The sequence below is a fragment of the Rana temporaria genome, chromosome 5 (assembly GCF_905171775.1).
Source record: "Rana temporaria chromosome 5, aRanTem1.1, whole genome shotgun sequence".
NCBI classification, from domain to species: Eukaryota; Metazoa; Chordata; class Amphibia; order Anura; family Ranidae; genus Rana; species Rana temporaria.
The window spans coordinates 29002557-29022939 of record NC_053493.1 but is presented as its reverse complement, the minus strand read 5'-3'; the positions used below and the strand labels follow the sequence as shown (position 1 = coordinate 29022939).

Below are 20383 nucleotides of genomic sequence, written 5' to 3'. Positions count from 1 at the left end.
ACAGGTAGACTTTATTTAATAATTACAAAAAGTGAAAAAATGAGCATACCAAAAACAAACTCTAAAAGAAGCAGCAAACTCAAAATGTTATACAACATAAAAACGAATAATAAAAAATAGGAGTTGCGCTAAAAAATCTTAAATATGAGTGACCATATAAAATAAAAATAAAAAGAAGTTGTGCTAAAGACACCTCGTAAGGATGACCAAAAGGTCAACTATGTAAATAGTCCCAATAAATGTACACATACAAAATTGGTGAAAAAATGTGCAATAGTCCAAAAACAAATCCAATTCTGTGGTTAATGCTGGATCAATATCAGGGTAAATACGTTCAAGCTGACCCTTACCAGAAGTATAGATCCCTAAGGATCAAAATGAGCCATCCGTGATGTAACCAATTGAAGATCCAACATAGGACGGTTGAGAAGCTCCCACTTCAGTGGACTCAGCCCAGTAGAAAAGGAAAAAAAACAAAACAATAGTGCAAAATCGTATGGCAAACAAACACTCTGACTAACTCCCGGTGGCTAATAATGACAGACACTGTGAAGTAAAGCTGGAGCACCACCACCATAGAGACACACTGACCCTTACCGGAACTAGGCGACCCTCAAGGGATCAATATGCATAGTAGTGTGTTACGGTTGTCAGCAGAAAAACGTTTCAAATTGGTCCTTCCAATCCAGAGAACAGATATCCAGATTCCATGAAAAATATATACAGACTCACATAGTGAAGTACCGTCAAGATTTATTAAAAATAAGGTAAGTAGAACACTTACAATTAAGACGTTTAAAATCAGCAAGGAAAGAATCCCGTGATCAAGTCTTCCTGAAGACGAAACGTTGGGAGGCTGACGTCACCGCGTATTGAGGACGTACCTCGTTTGTTTGTTTGCCGGTTCTTTCCTTGCTGATTTTAAACGTCTTAATTGTAAGTGTTCTACTTACCTTATTTTTAATAAATCTTGACGGTGTGTCTTTATGGTGGTGGTGCTCCAGCTTTACTTCACAGTGTCTGTCATTATTAGCCACCGGGAGTTAGTCATAGTGTCTGTTTGCCATACGATTTTGCACTATTGTTTTGTTTTTTTTCCTTTTCTACTGGGCTGAGTCCACTGAAGTGGGAGCTTCTCAACCGTCCTATGTTGGATCTTCAATTGGTTACATCACGGATGGCTCATTTTGATCCTTAGGGATCTATACTTCTGGTAAGGGTCAGCTTGAACGTATTTACCCTGATATTGATCCAGCATTAACCACAGAATTGGATTTGTTTTTGGACTATTGCACATTTTTTCACCAATTTTGTATGTGTACATTTATTGGGACTATTTACATAGTTGACCTTTTGGTCATCCTTACGAGGTGTCTTTAGCACAACTTCTTTTTATTTTTATTTTTTATTTAATAATTAGATGACTTCTGAAAGCAATTGGTTCCACTAGATTTTAGTTAGCAGTATCAGAGTAAGGGGGGCCGGGGGGGGGGGGCTAAATACGAATGCACGTCACACTTTTCAGATATTTATTTGTAAAAAAAAAATGAAAACAATTTATAATTTTCCTTCCACTTTTTATTATGTGCCACTTTGTATATTTATTCCCAATAAAATATATTTACGTTTTTGGTTGTAACTTGACAAAATGTGGAAAATTTCAGGGGGTGTGAATACTTTTTCAAGACACTATAGCTCCTGGAGTAGTGCCAGCTCCACTCTCTGCCGGTTCTTTTATAAGCATGGGGCATGGCCATCCGGTGATGTCATGCGGAGACCCCACCCCATTATGACATCATGCCCTGGGCAGTGACGCCATAAGGGGGCAGGGTCTCTGGATGATGTCACTGGATGGCCACTCCCCATGTCTAAAAGAATGTGAGGTTCCCTCTCAAGACCCATAGCAGACTCAGTTGGATCCCGTTCATTGAAGTCGCATGGAAGTCGGACGTGACGTCACAGGGCAAAGTCAGATCAGAAATCGTACAACTTCGGTGTCGGAATAGTGTGAACATATAGTGTGAACAAATATGAAAGGTGTATCTTTTTTTTTTTTTTCAATTGGTTCTTTTGCTGTGTGTTGTGACATATCATGCTTTTGAAATACAGACTTGTAAAGTTTTTTTCTCAAACAAAGGTTTTTTTGAGCAAATGCAAAAAAAAAAAAAGACAGCATATAAAACTCCAGAGCATAATCACAATTAAAATCGCATGGGAGAGTACACACATGACATGGCACTACATCGAAAGCCACACAGTATTGTCATTTCCCTGCAACCACCCCCCCCCCCCCTTTCGGGGGCATGTACAATTTTCCATGAACCAGTCGGTCGGAGATCTAGAATAACCTGTCGTACACAAGATCTATCGGGGCTAGCCCCGGAACATCAAGCCACTGGGCCCACAGCTTTTCATATTTGCCGCTGGTCCCTCTTCTCTGGTACACCACCTTCTCCAACCTCAAAGTAACCCCCATCTGCTTAATCCATTCCTGCACTGTATGTGGTTCAGTGTCCTTCCAGTGTCTCAGTATCACCAAGCGAGCCTGAAACAGGGCCCTGCCTATAGCCTGTTTAGGGATATCCTCTACCAGGAGGCCTTCAGTAATCCCAAGCAGACAAACCTTGGGTTCCAAGGGAACTTGTGTCTGGAAGGCCCCATTAATGGTGTCAACCACCCCCGTCCAGTACAGATGGAGCTTCGGGCAGCGCCACAAAAGGTGGATGAGGTCACCATGGTCCCTGCAACACCTGGTGCAGCAGGGGTCTACTCCCAATCCCATTCGTGCCAGCCTGGCTGGCGTGTAATGGACCCTTAAGAGGATGTAGAGCTGCGACAGTCTGTGTGCCACATTCAGGGAGCACATGGGGACCGCCTGCAAGGCCTCCTCCCACTGCTCATCCTCGAATGCCCCCACATCCCGTTCCCATCGCGCCACCGCCTTAAGAGGGGTACCCGATAGGAAAAGGTTTAACAACATAGCATAGCAACTGGGTATGAACCCCTTGTAGGTGGAGACCTCGGACAGGAAGTTAAAGACCGGTGCCGAGTCCATGGACCAGTAATCAGCCTCCCTCTGAGCATCAAATGCGTGTTTGAGTTGTAGGTAATAAAAGTGCATGGACGCTGGAAGTTGGAAGTCTGTCCTGAGCTCAGTGAAAGACCTCAACCGGCCCGCTCTAACTATGTGTGATAAGAGGGATATCCCATACTGTTTCCATTTCAGTCCATACGGTAGTTTAGCTATTTCCCGGTAGTATAAGTTATCCCATATGGGGCTGTATTTAGTAAACCCTGTCACCCCCTGCATCATCCTAACCTTGTTCCAGATCTTCTGCATGAGTACATATGTGGGGAACCGTGTGTTAGATTTCGCATACCGCAAGGCCTCCAGGCCCTCCATCACCTCACCCCCGGTCGTGAATCTGAGCAACCGAACCGAGGGATCCCTCAGATTCAGCTGCAGATCCTGTTGTGGGCCTACCACCCTCGCAATGTGCTGCACCTGAGAAGCCAAATAGTAGAGCCAGGGATTGGGTAACGCCAATCCGCCGGCCTCTTTCGGACACTGCAGTTGCTCAAGTTTAACCCTAGGGGGCTTCGTGAGCCAAATTAGAGAGCGGAAAATAGAATTAATGACTCTAAATTTTTTCAGAGGGATGACCATCGGGGAGTTGTGCAATATGTACAGTAATTGTGGCATAAGAATCATCTTTATCAAGTTCACCCTCCCAACCGGTGACAGTTTTAACTTGCTCCATACCTTGACCCGGTCCCGACAACGGTTAATCAAGGGGGTGAGATTGAGGCTGACATAATCCACCGGGCGTGCGGTAACCTGGATACCAAGGTACCGAAAGGATTCAGAGACTGGGATGTCCTGTATAGTGCTTACGGGCGGAAGAGGCCGTCGATCGAGCAGAAGGAGAGAGGACTTAGTCCAATTAATGGACAGCCCCGAGTATTCGCAGAACCGTCGGACCACAGTCATGGCCTCCGTTAGCGAGTCTGCAGTGTCTCCCAGCAGCAACATGGTGTCGTCCGCGTATAACATGATCTTCTTGTGCAGGTCTCTATACTGGAATCCCTGAACCAAAGGATCTGTCTGAATCATGGCCGCGAGAGGCTCAATGGCCAGGGCAAAGAGGAGGGGAGACAGCGGGCATCCCTGCCGCGTACCCCTGTGTAAATTAAAAGTGCGAGACACCCTCCCACCATCCCTTATCGCCGCTACCGGGGATGAGTATAGGAGCTGGACCCAGGTAATGAATCCATCTCCAAACCCAAATTTCCGCATCACCGCCCAGAGATATTCCCATTCGACGCTGTCAAACGCCTTGTGGGCGTCGAGAGACAGCAAGGCTCTGTCCCCCATGTTATCTGCCTGAGATTGCATATTGAGAAAGAGTCTCCTCAAGTTTATAGCCGTCGATTTCTGCGGCATAAACCCCGATTGGTCAGAATGTATGATAGTGGAAATGGCCCCATTCAGTCTGACCGCCAGAACCTTGGCGAGAATCTTTACATCATTTTGTAAAAGGGAAATTGGTCTGTAGGACCCTGGGTCGAGCGGGTCCTTGTCAGGTTTCAAAATCAGGACAATGTTCGCCCTGGTCCAGACTTGTAAAGTTACTGAAAGACCCACATTTAACATATATTAGTGAGTGAGTTTCTCCACTGACACGTTCAACTCTAGGTCTTTCTGTAGGAAACGTTCTCGCTGAGCTTAATTTACAACGCTGGATTAGAACTTTGAAAATATATAAAAATTGTAATCTTTGCGGGAATTGATGTTCTGGTCGCTGCTGATGTGCGTTTTAATGACTCATTTATGTTAGTGTGTATTAACCGTTGTTTATAAAAGGATAACTTTTTATTGATATGTGACTCTTTGTTTTGGTTACATAGAAGAGGAAGAGGATGAGGAAATGGTGGAACTAAAAACAGATCACGATTCGGAATTTGACAATCAAGAAGAAAAGCAGGATTCAAAAGAAGGTAAACAGCTTTACATTGATTGCTTTCAATTACACTATACACTAAATGGTGATTAGGAACATCAGATGGATTGAGTCTTTAACAATGGCAGTGTTGTCTATTATTATTTTGGGTTAGAGACTGCAAATTAAGTTTAAAGCAGAATTCCAGCCTTCTTTTCAGTCTTGCACAGTTGTATAGGTTCCACTTCTGTACTGAAATTTAATGATTTTACTGCACATTGCGAGCTTCTTACAGTATGCATTAGAAACTGGAGCAAGACAGATACAGCCTAATTTCCTGTGTGGAGGATGTGCAGCATCATTTTGCTCTATTCTTCCCAGGCTTACCTCCTTTTTGTTTATATTGCCTCCCTGCCCACACCTTTGATTTATTGGATTTAGTCTTTCAATACAGGAGGATCAGCACCACTTGTGGATTTTATCTAGGGCATTCTGTGTGTAAGGACTGGTTCACACCTATGCATTTTTTTGTGAGTTTTCAGTTTTGGAGAAACACATTACAGTCCATTTAACATGGTTTCCTATTGGTCACATTCACATCTGTGCATTTTATGGTAAGGGCCAGGGACCAGCAAGTTGTGTTTTGGTTCCATAGACTTCAATTGATCAAAAACTTGTATTGAAAAATGCAAAATGCACAGGAATATGCATCAACTTCAACCTGCGTAGGTGTAGACCAGGCCTAATAAATGCATTCTGCCTAGAAATGCTCACTCTCCCAGATTAAAGCAGTTCTCCAGTCACTTTAAAAAAATAAATGAAGCCAGCAGCTACAAATACTGTAGCTGATAACTTTTAACAATAAAACACTGCCAGGGATCCAGCGGGTTACTTACCTGGGCTGGTTCTTCACCGGTTTTCAGGTCCCTGGCACTGCCACACGAAGCAGCGTTGAGCTGCGGTAGAGGTCCTGCAGCCTTATGGGACCTGTGTCCTAGAACGTTGCAGGAAAAAAGGGAGGGGAGTGAACTCTCATTGGAATTGCCTTGGTGTTTCCAGCAGAAGTGGAGAGCGAGTACCTGTCAAAACTAAGTACCCCAGCAAAAAAATTAGGTTTATGAAAATAGAAGAGGATGGGTGAAGCAGGAGGAAGAACAGAACTTCTATTTTTCACTGAAGATGCGCTTTAACATCCACTAGCTTCTACTTCCCCCACGATCTTAATTCAGCATTTCCATGATTCAGATGTAGAAAATTTAGAGCTCTTCCCTGCTCACAGCTGTCAACAAACAAAAGCATTGCTCAGCACTGAAAGAGACAGGTAAAAAAAAAACATTGGGCCGGATTCAGATACGAGATACGCCGTCGTATCTCTGAGTGCGGGCCGTCGTATCTATGCGCCTGATTCAGAGAATCAGTTACGCATAGATTTCCCTAAGATCCGACCGGCGTAAGTGTCTTACACCGTCGTATCTTAGGCTGCATATTTTCGCTGGCCGCTAGGTGGCGCTTCCGTATAGTTACAATATGCTAATTAGGTATTTACGCCGATTCAGAAACGTACGTCCGGCCGGCGCATTTTTTTACGTCGTTTACGTTAGGCTTTTTCCGGCGTAAAGTTACCCCTGCTATATGAGGCGTAGCTAATGTTAAGTATGGACGTCGTTCCCGCGCCGAGTTTTCAAAATTTTAAGTCGTTTGCGTAAGTCGTTCGCGAATAGGGCTTTGCGTAAGTTATGTTCACGTCGAAACCAATGAGGCTTTGCGGCGTAATTTCGAGCATGCGCACTGGAATTTTTTCATGCGCCGTTCACAAAAAACGTAAAATACGCGTGGTCATGTGAAATTTAAATAAAACACGCCCACAACATCCCCATTTGAATTAGGTGGGCTTACGCCGCCACACATACGTTACGCCGCCGTAACTAAGGGCGCAAGTTCTTTCTGCATACGGAACTTGCGCCCAAATTTACGGCGGCGTAACGTATCTGAGATACGTTACGCACGCAGAAAGATGCGCTCATCTTTCTGAATCCGGGCCATTGTATCTTGTCCTTCTGTTTATTCATTTACAGATCAAAGGGATGACCTTTGGTCTGTAAATTAAGTCAGTTTAAAGCAACCTTGTCAAGTAAAATGTATTTTTATTTTTGTTTTGTTTTTATTAAATTGTTCCTCTGCTTAACCCCTTATTAACCCTTAATTTACTCTAATCAACATTATTGATTCCTTGTTCTCCTCCATTTAGTTATTATTTTCCTGCTGATTTTAATTTTTTTATTTACTTCTATTTTATAAATTATTAAAAATTAAAACTTTTTTTTTTATTGCTTTGTTCCTTAATATTTTTACACCTTTAACATATATTTACACGTTTCACATTGAAAAAAACACAAAATTAAAAAATATAAATTTATTTTATTTGTAAATAACTTTTGAAGGCTTTGTACCATTGCCGACAGCTGAAGTGTAAACAAAAAAGTTGCGGTAAGTATCGGTAATTGGTATCGGCGAGTACTAAAAAAAAAGACCATAATATAACCTAATGGTATTTTTTTTATTTCTTTACACATTACTGTCACGTGTACCCCAACGCAGGTGATCAGACACTATAGCTTGCTACTGTGCTCTTCACCTGTAGCAGCCCTCTTTCCCATAAGGCAAGTAGGCCTACCGGTACTTGCCTCCAAGAGTTATTCACAATGCTATAGTGCCTGGCCACCATGCCAGCGTGGTTCTATGACAGTCCAGGTAAAAGGTAGGCTGTCAAAAACAAAGAAGCAGCGCTCTGTGGGTAAAGCATTAATACTTGTAGATATTTGACTAAGTAAAAAGTTAATTTATTGCACTTTTAAAAATAAACAGCAACTGCTAATAATGAAAACTTGCAGAAATTGCAAAATCAGTCATAGAAGCATGTGGCTAATGTAGATATTGCTTTAAAAAATTGTTATTAGAAAAAACGGTACCACTGTAACATCCGGGTGGGGAAGGGTCAACATCAACCGATTACCTTGTGGGTTAAACATGGAAAGGAATGTAATTATCCATGTAGATGACAATGGAAGCCCGGTGATCAATGGGAGATGGTTAGATCACCACCCTTTACAGCTGGTGGTCAGACCCTGCTGATGTCCAAACAGGAGATCGTGATGGCAGAGTGCCCTGGTGACAGGCAGACGGTTCTGTAGCTGGTCATGGGTGTAAACCCTTCTGAGCCGCAGGCAGTGTGGTGTCTGCCGCCGGAAGATGGGACCAGGAGGGCAGAAAAAGCTGACTGGAGCCAGGCGCACTGTATGACGTCAGCGTCGCGCCGGAAACAAATGGGAACAGGAAGCCCGTCTGTCGTGGTGAACTGCAAGCTCTAGGGTTGCCGTGGCTTACATGTTTTGCCCGCATTTGCTTTTTAAAGGTAGGCTGAGTTCAGGGAATAGTGCAAAATCTGGTCCTAGGTCATATACAGGGAAATCCAATCTAGCAAGCGAGCAAGGCAGACAGATAGGGAGCTTAATCAGGAACAACACACATATCACTCTCTGTCACAAGCATCCAAGTGAGGGTTTAGCTGGCTTATAACAGGTTTGAGTTTCCACCCAGAGACTGACCACATCAATCAGCTAGCAGGTGGACAAAGACCGGGAGAATGCCATAGCCAAAACCCAGATGCTGGAATATGGAACAGGAGCGCTAGATGCTCCTGACAATTACATTATTTTTCATTACATTTCTGTACATTTAATTGAAGCAAAGAGTATTATGTCTTATTTTATTGCTAACGTGTTTGATAACCTAATGTTCAGAGGTTGTAAATCTTTAAAATAAAAAGGTTCTTCAGAATTGTGAGAGAATCGTGATCTTTAGTCTAAGCAAAACAATTGTGATTCTCATTTTATCCAGAATAATGTAGCTCTAACATCCACCCATCAGGTCAATATAATTTTTTTGCATGACTCCCCCAAGAGCTAGCACACACCTTGCATCAGTGTAAGTTGCCAAAGTGCTGCGCCACTTGTGTGCGCTCTAGTTCTACCTTCAGTGGAGTGCTCCACCACTCTTCTTCTGGCCCAGCATCAGCCCATGTTCTGTGGGTCCAGGCTGTCATGGACATACCTCCTTGGGGGTGTATTCTTGCACAGCTCCGACACACAAGATAATAGTGCTGAGAATGCCATTCTAGGACCTTGATCTGATACCAGAGTAAATGAGGAAGGAACCATGACATCAGGTGATTGGCTAGAGGATTGTTCCAAAAAAAGGTATGTACATGAAATTGAAAAACAACAATTAACTGCAAAAGTGGGGGTGGGGGATTTAGAGGAAAAGGGAGGGGAGGTGTTATTTGTGTGGCTGCTCAATATTAAACTTTAATATCAACATTTCAAGTTAGTTTGGTTCACCCTAAAGCCCATGTGCAAGCAATATTTATTTTCTGATCACCCATTCAGCATTGTTTTCAATAAATACAAATTGAGCAATTTTTTTATACATATCAGTTCACTGTCATGTCTCTTGCTGGTTTGCTTTTGGAAATCGGGATTGGTCAATCCAGTCCTGCTTAATGAAGGCCCCTTGACCCGCCTCGCACTAAGGAAAGGGAGCCTTGACTGCTGGATGCTTGGCAACCAAGCGGGGCATCAACCTAATCAGGAAGTTGGAGTGGCTCCGCTGGGATTGGCTGCAATTGCACAAGGTGAAGGTGACGGGGTGGAGCCTGAACTCTAGAAAAAGCTACGCAAATTCCACGGACGGTGCATGCGCCGTTCCGGAAAAACGTCAATCACGTCGGGTCACCAATAATTAACATAAAACACGCCCCCTCATCCTCATTTAAATTAGGTGCGCTTACGCCGGCCCCATTTACGCTACGACGCCGTAACTTAGGAGGCAAGTGCTTTGTGAATATAGCACTTGCCTCTCTGACTTACGGCGGCGTAGCGTAAATACGATACGCTGCGCCGGCCGTAACAATGCGCAAAGCTACCTGAATCTGGCCCTCAGTGTATATATGGGCATATCTGTTCTACAGTGGTTACTGGGCTGCTTTCAAACAGATCCGCAGGTGCAGTGTACCTGCGGGTTACCTGCACTGAGCCATAGACTTCTGTTATTACCCGCAGGATTGGTTCGCTTTCAGAAAGCTATAATAGAAGTCTATAACAAAGTGCAGCTAACCCGCAGTAAAGCCACAGGTGCACTGTGCTGCACCTGTGGTGCGGGTAAAGTGCATCAGTGTGAAAGCAGCCTTAGGCCCCTTTCACATGATTGGTTCAACCTGATTGGACCTTCCATTCGCCTCTATGGAGTGGCACATGTAGATGGATGTAGGTGTCCATTTACACCCACCTAACTCCAATTCGCAAAAAAATTAACTAAAGGGGATTCACCCCATTCCATCTGGGCGGTTCGGATCAGAGGGCCCATTCAGTAGAGTGGATTGTGTTCATGTCTGCTCTGCATATGTAGAGCGGACACGGAACAGACATCTGGCCGCTCCGCTCATTGTGGCCCGCGACCGATTACAAAGTGGCTTAGGTGGCCCTCGCTCTTCAAAAGGTTGGGTACCCCTTGGCTAAGCCCTCAAGTAGCATTAAGGGGCCAGTTTCGCACTGATGGTGGAGACAGGCCTCTTTGACTAGACAGTTTGTTTATAGATGCTCACGGTATAACTGTGACCGGGATGGTTATTGGTATTTTGAAGGTTGTTACACCGATATGTTCAATAAAGCTGTGGCCTTGCCCTACTTCCCACTTAAAATGGTCTATGTGTATTTTTGGGGGGCAAGGTTTGTTCTGGTTTAAATAAGTGGATGTTAAGTTAAGCCTATGCTTCTGAGCAGTCATGTGATTGTACTGCATATTCACAAATTACATTACTGTGTTTATCCTGTTTACCATGTTTGTGAATTTCAAAGATCTGTAAATTCTGATTCATCAGTCAAGAAATTGATTGACTCCCATCTTACGTATCTTCTGTTCTATAACTTTATGGGGATCTCTGTTTAAGTTCCACCTAGAGAACTAACTGAAGAAGAAAAACAGCAAGCAGTCCACTCAGAGGAATTTCTGATATTCTTTGATCGCACAATCCGTGTCATTGAACGAGCGCTGGCTGAAGACTCAAATATTTTCTTTGACTACAGCGGGGGAGACCTGGAAGATAAAGAAGGGTGAGATTCATTCAACTTACATCTCCCACTCCTTAATAAATTCAGTGTAGGCTATCTGATCTTGCAGTGGCAGCTGGTGCCCAATTTTCTTGGGGGGGGGGGGGGGGGGGGCCCGGGCCCCCCTTAGCCAGCCAGCTAACCACATAACCCAGACGTTCCCCCGCCAGCCCCTGCACTTACCCAATCCAGGTGATGGCTTCTCCCCCTGTGTCTACTCCTAAGTCCCGGCGGTTGCTTCTCCTCCCAGCCAGTCAGGTCTTAGGACTCCTGGCCAATTGGGACTCAGGACCCGCTTGCTGATTGGCCGAGAGGAGAAACAGAAAGAAATTGGCAAATATTAGCCCGCATTCACACTGTAACGCCGCGTACGCGGCGTATTTTGCCGCGGTTTGTTTAATTTTTATTTATTTTTTTAACAAGACATTTACATTGATGTCTATGGCCGAACGCCAATGCCGCCTGAAAAAAAGGGTCCGGGACTTGTTTTCAGGCGGCAGGCGTATGACGTTTCGGCGTTCGGCGTGAGATGTGAACCATCTCATAGACATCAATGCAAATTCGCCCCTCCAGCGTATCGAGCATCGGGCGTCGGGCGTTTTGTCGCCTAGGTGTGAATGGAGCCTTAATCCGCTAATATCACACAACTGGGTGGGCTGTGCCCTGAGAACACCCTTTTTGAAGCCATGTGCCTCTATAAAAAAACAAGAAAATACATTAGAATCCATGAGTCTGGCACCCTGCATGTAGATTAGGGCCGAACCCATGGATTAGGGGGGAGGCGCCCCTGCGCTCCTAATGGACAGGCCACCACTGTGGCCTTGTATAGACTTTTATTTGTTATTCCTTTCTTTTTTATATATATGTACAGGGCTTTTTTCTCAGGCAAAAGGTACTCCTTCCAAATCACCCCTTGTCTTCACCCCCTATCCACCATCAAGCACAGTGCCTTGGTTCCACCCCCTTCTCACCTTTTGTTACCAACCCTTTTAGATAATATAGAACTAAGTATCCTTTTGTGGTGCTAAGTCTTTTCTATGAAAATTGTGAATGATAACAAGAAAAGCAGTAAAATAGGCCCCCTCCAGCAACAATAATGCTCACCAACAATAATAGATCTTCCCCATGCTCCACACAACAAAATACCTCTACCTCCCCAGCAACAATAGACCCCAATTGGGAAAAATAGATATTCCAGCAGCCAGCATCAATAGACCCTCCAGTAGCCAGCAACAATAGACCCCTCCTTCAACAGTGATTCCTCCCAGCAACAAGTGATCCCTCACTAACAATAATAGACCTTGGGCCGGATTCAGATAGGTTAGCGGTTTTTTAAATCAGGCGCGTCCTGGCGCCAAACGAACTGCGCACGCGCAGTCCGCAAAATTTCCCAGCGTGCATTGCTCCAAATGACGTCGCAAGGACGTCATTGGTTTCGACGTTAACGTAAATTACGTCCGGCCGTATTCGCGAACGACTTACGCAAACGACGTAAAAATTTCAAAACTCGGTGCGGGAACGACGGCCATACTTAACATAGGATACGCCGCACTTACCCCTCATATAGCAGGGGTAACTTTACACCGGAAAAAGCCGAACGCAAACGACGTAAAAAAAAAGCCCCGGGTGGTCGTTCGTTTCTGAATCGGCGTAACTCCTCATTTGCATATTCGACGCGTAAAAGATACGGAAGCGCCACCTAGCGGCCGGCCTGGAATTGCATCCTAAGATCCGACAGTGTAACACAGTTACACCTGTCGGATCTTAGGGATATCTATGCGTAACCTGATTCTATGAATCAGTCGCATAGATACGACCGGCCGGCCTTAGAGATACGACGGCGTATCAGGAGATACGCCGTCGTATCTCCTATCTGAATCCAGCCCCATGTGTGCTTTTTGGGAATAATGGGTCTAAATGTAGGGTTTGGCCATGCTTTATTATTTTTGCAGAAAGAATATCTTTTATTACATCAAATATTTTCTGTGGAGCAGTCAATAAAACTGCAGAGCCCTTTTTGTGCATTTGCATATGATAGTTATTAATTTTGATCTAAAACTATTTTTTTTTTTTCATTTTTAAGGGACATTCAAGCTGGCACCAATCTGTCATTTAATCGTCAGTTTTATGATGAGCACTGGTCGAAGCATCGCGTGGTAACCTGTCTTGACTGGTCATTACAAGTAGGTTAAAAGTGTTTTTAATAATATGTAAGTGTAATCAGTATTAGGCCTCATGCACACGGGCGTTTTATTTTCTCTACTAAATACCTTTTACTTCTGGCAGGAAAAAGCAGCTTAAAAACACTTCTAGCCGCGTAATGCACACACATTTAGGTGTGTCGTTTCTGTTGTTTGGAATGCATTAATGCTCAAATGCGTCTAAAGCATTAAGGTGCGTCAATCGTTTTTTTTTCCTGCTTAAAATCTCCTCTTCCGAACGTGCCGGTGATGTCCTCTTCAAATCTGCCTGTAAATGGCTGTGTGCATGGACAGTCATAGGCTAACATAGAGGTGATTTTACAGGCTGGAAACAAAAATACCAAATGCCTGTAAAAGCGGAATTTTTTAAGCTCTGTGTACATGATTATTCCGTTCCACCCCCTTGCTGTGAGTGACATATCTCATGCACTAGCTTGGAGACAGGCATTATTTTTTAATTCCCATCCCAACTCCTTTTCTGAAGTCATGTGGTTACTTTTCTGGATTTTGACTGGATGTTAGTGATCATAGCAGAATTTAGTGTAAGGAATACACAAGAGAAAATGCATGTTGACAAGGGGAGTGTAGAGGAGGGCGGGGAGTCTACTGACATCACGACTCCACCCACCGAGCTCCAGACAACAGATCCACCCACAGAATCTGTAGTTTTTCAGTTCTTATAACAGACAGAGGGGAGACATTTGACAGGTAAGGATACATGCAGGAGGCATCTATATCCTTATAGATCAGCACTATGGCAGTAGTTTAGAAATGATAAGAGTGGGTTTACATCCACTTTAAGATAAAGTGGAAATCCTTCTGTCCCACTGTAAAATAAAATCCTTACACAAGTACAGCATACTGTAAAAAGATTGATTCACTAAAAATATAGTGTAGACCAGTGGTCTCCAAACTGTGGCCCGGGGGTCCGATGCAGCCCTTTAATTGCTTTTATCTTGCCCTTTGATTGCTTTTATCCAGCCCTTGGGCACTATTTTATCCACTTATACCAACAATGAGGCATAATTCTCCCCCCACTGACACCGATGGGACACAAATCCTCCCACTGACAAGAAAAATGAGGCAAAGTTCCTCCCAATGATACCTACAATGGGGCCCAATGACATCAACAATGGGGCACAATTCCTCCCACTTACACCAATAATAGGGCACAATTACTCTCACTGAAACAAACAATGGGGCATTATTTTTTTCCCCAATGACGTCAGAAACTTTTCTACTCCCACTGGTCACAGTCCGGCCCCCTAAAGTCTGAAGAACTGTAAACTGGCCCTTTGTTTAGAAAGTTTGGAGACCCCTGGTGTAGACATTTATCAGCACGGCAATGCTAAACAGGAGCAGTGAGATGGTGCAATAGATATACTACAAGGGTACAGCTTGATTGATGAATTCCTCCCTCAGCTGCTGTAATGCACCACAGCAACAGAATAACACCTGACACTGACCAACCCTTACTTGTGGGCCTGTTCAAACTGAACTGTCTTATCTTTAGTGTCTAAGAACTTTGCAAAACTGACATAGTTGGTTGCCCAGAATTACAGACTGTGGGGTTTGAGCAGAATGGCTGAAAACAATACAATCCTTATGGGCCGTACACATGATCAGAAAATCGTACAAAATATACCACTTTCGAAACAATCATTTGATAATCTGATCATTAGTACACAGTTTTCAAGAGCCGATCACGAAAGTTCATCTGATATTATCCGATGGGACAAGCATGAAAAATTTTCTCTGACAATACCAGATCGTACGATTTTTGTTTAATTGGTACAGTTGTGAAAAATATTTTTAGTGCTCTTGCTCTTATACAATTAATAAAGGGGTACATCCATCCGGAATTGGTATATTCTGAACCAGAATGCAAATGCAAGGAAAAGAGGGCAGTAGGATTTTTCCTGGTACCGTCAAAAGCATTTCAGCCAAATAAAATCAAAATTCTTTGTTACATATTTATAGAAAATATACAAAAAAGGCAGACATTTAAAGACATTTAAAAATAGCCAATGTCAATGGTGTAACTGCAATGCATGATGATTGAGAGTATAACAGCATATTTACAGTTAAGCCATTGAAATTGATTTTTAAAAGTCTTTTTTGTATATTTTCTATAAATATGTAATAAAGAATTTTGATTTTGCTTGGCTGCAATGCTTTTGACGATACAAGGAAAAATCGAATTGCCCTCTTTTCCTTGCTTTTGCGTTCTGGTTCAGAATTATCAGTGCAGTTGTCGTTTGGAAATACAGTACAAATACACTACAACACATGACATAATTTGCGGATTTTTATTCTGTTGTATGAGAATTTTCATGACTTTAGTAAACTCTTTATTTTCGATATGAGACTAGCATGCAAAAAAAAAAAAAAAAGACAATGATTTATCCGATAATCTCATTGTGTGTACCATGCATTAGGTGGTCTATCCTTTTATTCCAGCAACTGTCTAGTAAGACTTTATGAACCTGGACGCACAGCAGCTTCTGTGTGCAGAGGTACAAAATCCCTGATGTTTTTTGAAGCATTGGGAAGCCTCACATGCCTTTTACAGTGCTTCTCAGACATGCAACCTTTGTTTTTTGGCGAGAAGCACCATATGCATACAGTGGGGCAAAAAGTATTTAGTCAGCCACCAATTGTGCAAGTTCTCTCACTTAAAAAGATGAGAGAGGCCTGTAATTGTCATCATAGGTATACCTCAACTATGAGAGACAAAATGTGGAAACAAATCCAGACAATCACATTGTCTGATTTGGAAAGAATTTATTTGCAAATTATGGTGAAAAATAAGTATTTGGTCAATATCAAAAGTTCATCTCAATACTTTGTTATATATCCTTTGTTGGCAATGACAGAGGTTTTCTGTAAGTCTTCACAAGGTTGTCACACAATGTTGCTGGTATGTTGGCCCATTCCTCCATGCAGATCTCCTCTAGAGCAGTGATGTTTTGGGGCTGTCGCTGGGCAACAGACTTTCAACTCCCTTCAAAGGTTTTCTATGGGGTTCAGATCTGGAGACTGGCTGGGCCACTCCAGGACCTTGAAATGCTTCTTATACAGCCATTCCTTCGTTGCCCGGGCGGTGTGTTTGGGATCATTGTCATGTTGAAATACCCAGCCACGTTTCATCTTCAATGCCCTTGCTGATGGGAGGAGGTTTGCACTCAAAATCTCATGATACATGGCCCCATTCATTCTTTCATGTACACAGATCAGTCATCCTGTTCCCTTTGCAGAGAAACAGCCCCAAAGCATGATATTGCCACCCCCATGCTTCACAGTAGGTATGGTGTTCTTTGGCTGCAACTCTGCATTCTCTCTCCTCCAAACACGACAAGTTGTGTTTCTACCAAACAGTTCTACTTTGGTTTCATCGCAAAAAGTGGACTGGTCTTTGAACAGCAATATGGTCCGGGGGTTAAGTGGTTAATAGGCTCCTCTGTCCTCCACTCATTACCTGTATTAATGGCACCTGTTTGAACTTCTTATCAGTTTAAAAGACACCTGTCCACAACCTCAAACAGTCACACTCCAAACTCCACTATGGTGAAGACCAAAGAGCTGTTGAAGGACACCAGAAACAAAATTGTAGACCTGCACCAGGCTGGGAAGACTGAATCTGCAATAGGCAAGCAGCTTGGTGTGAAGAAATCAACTGTGGGAGCAATAATTAGAAAATGGAAGACATAAAAGACCACTGATAATCTCTCTTTATCTGGGGCTCCATGCAAGATCTCACCCCGTGGGGTCAAAATTATCATAAGAACGGTGAGCAAAAATTCCAGAACCACACGGGGGGACCTAGTGAATGACCTGCAGAAAGTTGGGACCAACGTAACAAAGGCTACCATCAGTAACACACTACGCCGCCAGGGACTCAGATCCGGGGGTGCCTGACGTGTCCCCCTGCTTAAGCCAGTACATGTTCGAGCCCATCTGAGGTTTGCTAGAGAGTATTTGGATGATCCAGAAGAGGATTAGGAGAATTAATGTTATATGGTCAGATGAAACCAAAGTAGAACTGTTTGGTCGAAAAACAACTCGTCGTGTTTGGAGGAGAGAGAATGCTGAGTTGCAGCCAAAGAACACCATACCTACTGTGAAGCATGGGGGTGGCAACATCATGCTTTGGGGCTGTTTCTCTGCAAAGGGAACAGGACGACTGATCCGTGTACATGAAAGAATGAATGGGGCCATGTATCATGAGATTTTGAGTGCAAACCTCCTCCCATCAGCAAGGGCATTGAAGATGAAATGTGGCTGGGTATTTCAGCATGACAATGATCCCAAACACATCGCCCGGGCAACGAAGGAGTGGCTGTATAAGAAGCATTTCAAGGTCCTGGAGTGGCCTAGCCAGTCTCCAGATCTCAACCCCATAGAAAACCTTTGGAGGGAGTTGAAAGTCTGTGTTGCCCAGCGACAGCCCCAAAACATCACTGCTCTAGAGGAGATCTGCATGGAGGAATGGGCCAACATACCAGCAACAGTGGCAACAACGGTAAAAGTCCTGCTAGCCGCATCTTTAGAGCAGTGAAGAAGCGGTGTGTATATCACTCCTCCACCGATCCTGCCCATTGAAATCAATGGGACACCGTGGCTATACCGCCAGCAATGCGCCTCTGCAGAGGTGCTTTGCTTTGGTTTTTAACCCTCTACCGGCCACTAGCGAAATAAAAAGCGCCCCCGCTAGCGGCCGAATATCGCCGCGAAATTGGCGGTGAATCGCCGCTAAAAATAGCAGCACCGACGCTGCCCCCGCCCCAGTGTGAAAGGGGCCTAAGAAGATCAGCATTTTGTGTATTAAGTCATTGATTTGTAACACATTGAGCACATAAATAAGACATCTTCCATCTTGCACAATATTTATGGGGGAAATGTTTTGTCTTTTCCAGTATCCTGAGCTGATGGTGGCATCTTACAATAATAACGAAGATGCTCCTCATGAACCTGATGGAGTCGCTTTAGTATGGAACATGAAGTTTAAGAAGACAACTCCAGAATATATATTTCACTGCCAGGTATAAAACAACTCAGTCAGCTGTTTTTTCACACTTGTGCACCTGGGTATTCTACAGTACATGTAAAACCTATATAACGCATGGCAAGTTCTGTTGCCTAAATGTCAATTGACGCTGGGACAAGTTCCTGTAGCACCAAAGGTAAAGATGTCAAAGTGCACACATTCCACCGCTTGCTCTGAGGCTCTTCGTAGGGAAATGGTGATCTGACAGGTTGGAGAACCCTGTCTAATCATTGTTTCCACCATCATCAGATGGACGCTAGGGGCCAGATTCACAGAAGAGATACTACGACTTACACCGTTGGATCTTAGGATGCAATACTTCAGCCGCCGCTGGGTGGAGTTCGCGTATGCAAATGAGGTTTTTACGGCGATCCACAACGGTTTTCTCGTTCGTTACGTCGTCGCTAGTAATTTTTTCCCGTCGCAAAGTTACGGCTGCTTTAACCACTAGAGCACCGGGCCATCGTCAAATGACGGCTCCACGGTGACTCTGAAAATTCAACAGGACGTCAATTGACGTCCTGTATTCTTGCGCCACTGGGGGGCGCGCGAGCGCGCCGGCGGCGGCGCGCGCGCGCCCGGCGCGTCCCCGAGATGCCGATGCGCGTGCCTGCCGGTCGCGATGTCCGCCAGGCACTCGGAATCGGCGGCTACAGGGACAAGACGTGGAGCTCTGTGTGTAAACACAGAGCTCCACGTCCTGTCAGGGGAGAGAGGAGACCGATCTGTGTCTCTTGTACATAGGGACATAGATCGGTCACCTCCCCCAGTCACCCCCCTTCCCCCACAGTTAGAACACAATTTAGGTATACATATTAACCCCTCCCTCACCCCCTAGTGTTAACCCCTTGAATGCCAGTCACATTTATACAGTAATTAGTGCATATTTATCGCATTAATCGCTGTATAAATGTGAATGGCGCCAAAAACGTGTCAAAAGTGTCCGATGTGTTCGCCGCAATGTCACAGTGACAGTAAAAAAAATCGCAAAACGCCGCCAATACTTGTAAAAAAATTAATAAAATAAAAATGCCATAAATCTATCAGCTATTTTGTAAACGCTATAACTTTTGCGCAAACCAATCAATATATGATCATTGCGATTTTTTTTACCAAAAATATGTAGAAGAATACATATCGGCCTAAACTGAGGAAAAAAAAGTTTTTTTTTAAAAAAAATTGTGATATTTATTAAATAAAAAAGTAAAAAATAGTGTTTTTTTTTTTAAATTGTCACTCTTCTTTTGTTTATAGCGCAAAAAATAAAAACCGCAGAGGTGATCAAATACCACCAAAAGAAAGCTCTATTTGTGGGAACAAAATGATAAAAAAATTGTTTGGGTACAGTGTAGCATGACCGCGCAATTGTCATTCAAAGTGCGACAGTGCTGAAAGCTGAAAATTGGCTTGGGCAGGAAGGTATGGAAGTGGTTAACATGGCTTAACTTTAGTCCAGCCATGTTAAAGTATGGCCGTCTTTCCCGGGTCGAATTTCAAATTATTATTTTTTTTGCGTAAGACGTCGGGGAATACGAACATACGTTACGCACGCCGCCGTTCCAAAAAATGATGTCACTTCACGCAAAGCACGGCGGGAATTTCAAAACGGAGCATGCACAGTACGTCTGGCGCGGGAGCGCGCCTAATTTAAATGGTACACGCCCCATTTGAATTTGGCGGGCTTGCGCCGGACGCCGCCGCCGTAAGTTTTCACGCAAGTGCTTGGTGAATCAGGCACTTGCGATGAAAACTTGCGGCGGTGTAAAGTAAAGGACATACGTTACGCCGCCGCAATTCTACGTGAATCTGGCCCATTGCTTTTTGCTATGTGCCTCCCCTTCTAGGCTTTAAAGAAAATATATATGTAGAGAGAAATGATACCCCCTCTGTGGGTTCCTGGGAAAAATCTATTAACGCTGCTCTGTCTATGTACAAACTGACTTACGTTGGTAGGAATTGCTCTAGATAGTTTGATAGGGTGGGGAAGCCATGGACGAATTAGGTGAGTGATTACCCCCCTCATATATTTTG

The 20383-nt window shown here is 43.9% G+C and overlaps 1 protein-coding gene across 2 annotated transcripts in view; it reads left to right on the top strand.

The window, feature by feature from the left end:
- The window catches only part of DYNC1I1 (dynein cytoplasmic 1 intermediate chain 1), a 542074-nt gene that overhangs the window by 271079 nt on the left and 250612 nt on the right, over positions 1 to 20383 (top strand). For both annotated transcript variants that reach the window (XM_040352301.1, XM_040352300.1), the window contains 4 exons: positions 4909 to 4998; positions 10945 to 11107; positions 13188 to 13287; positions 18222 to 18347. In XM_040352301.1, the coding sequence (XP_040208235.1) occupies positions 4909 to 4998; positions 10945 to 11107; positions 13188 to 13287; positions 18222 to 18347 (479 nt within the window). The remainder of the gene's footprint in view (positions 1 to 4908; positions 4999 to 10944; positions 11108 to 13187; positions 13288 to 18221; positions 18348 to 20383) is intronic.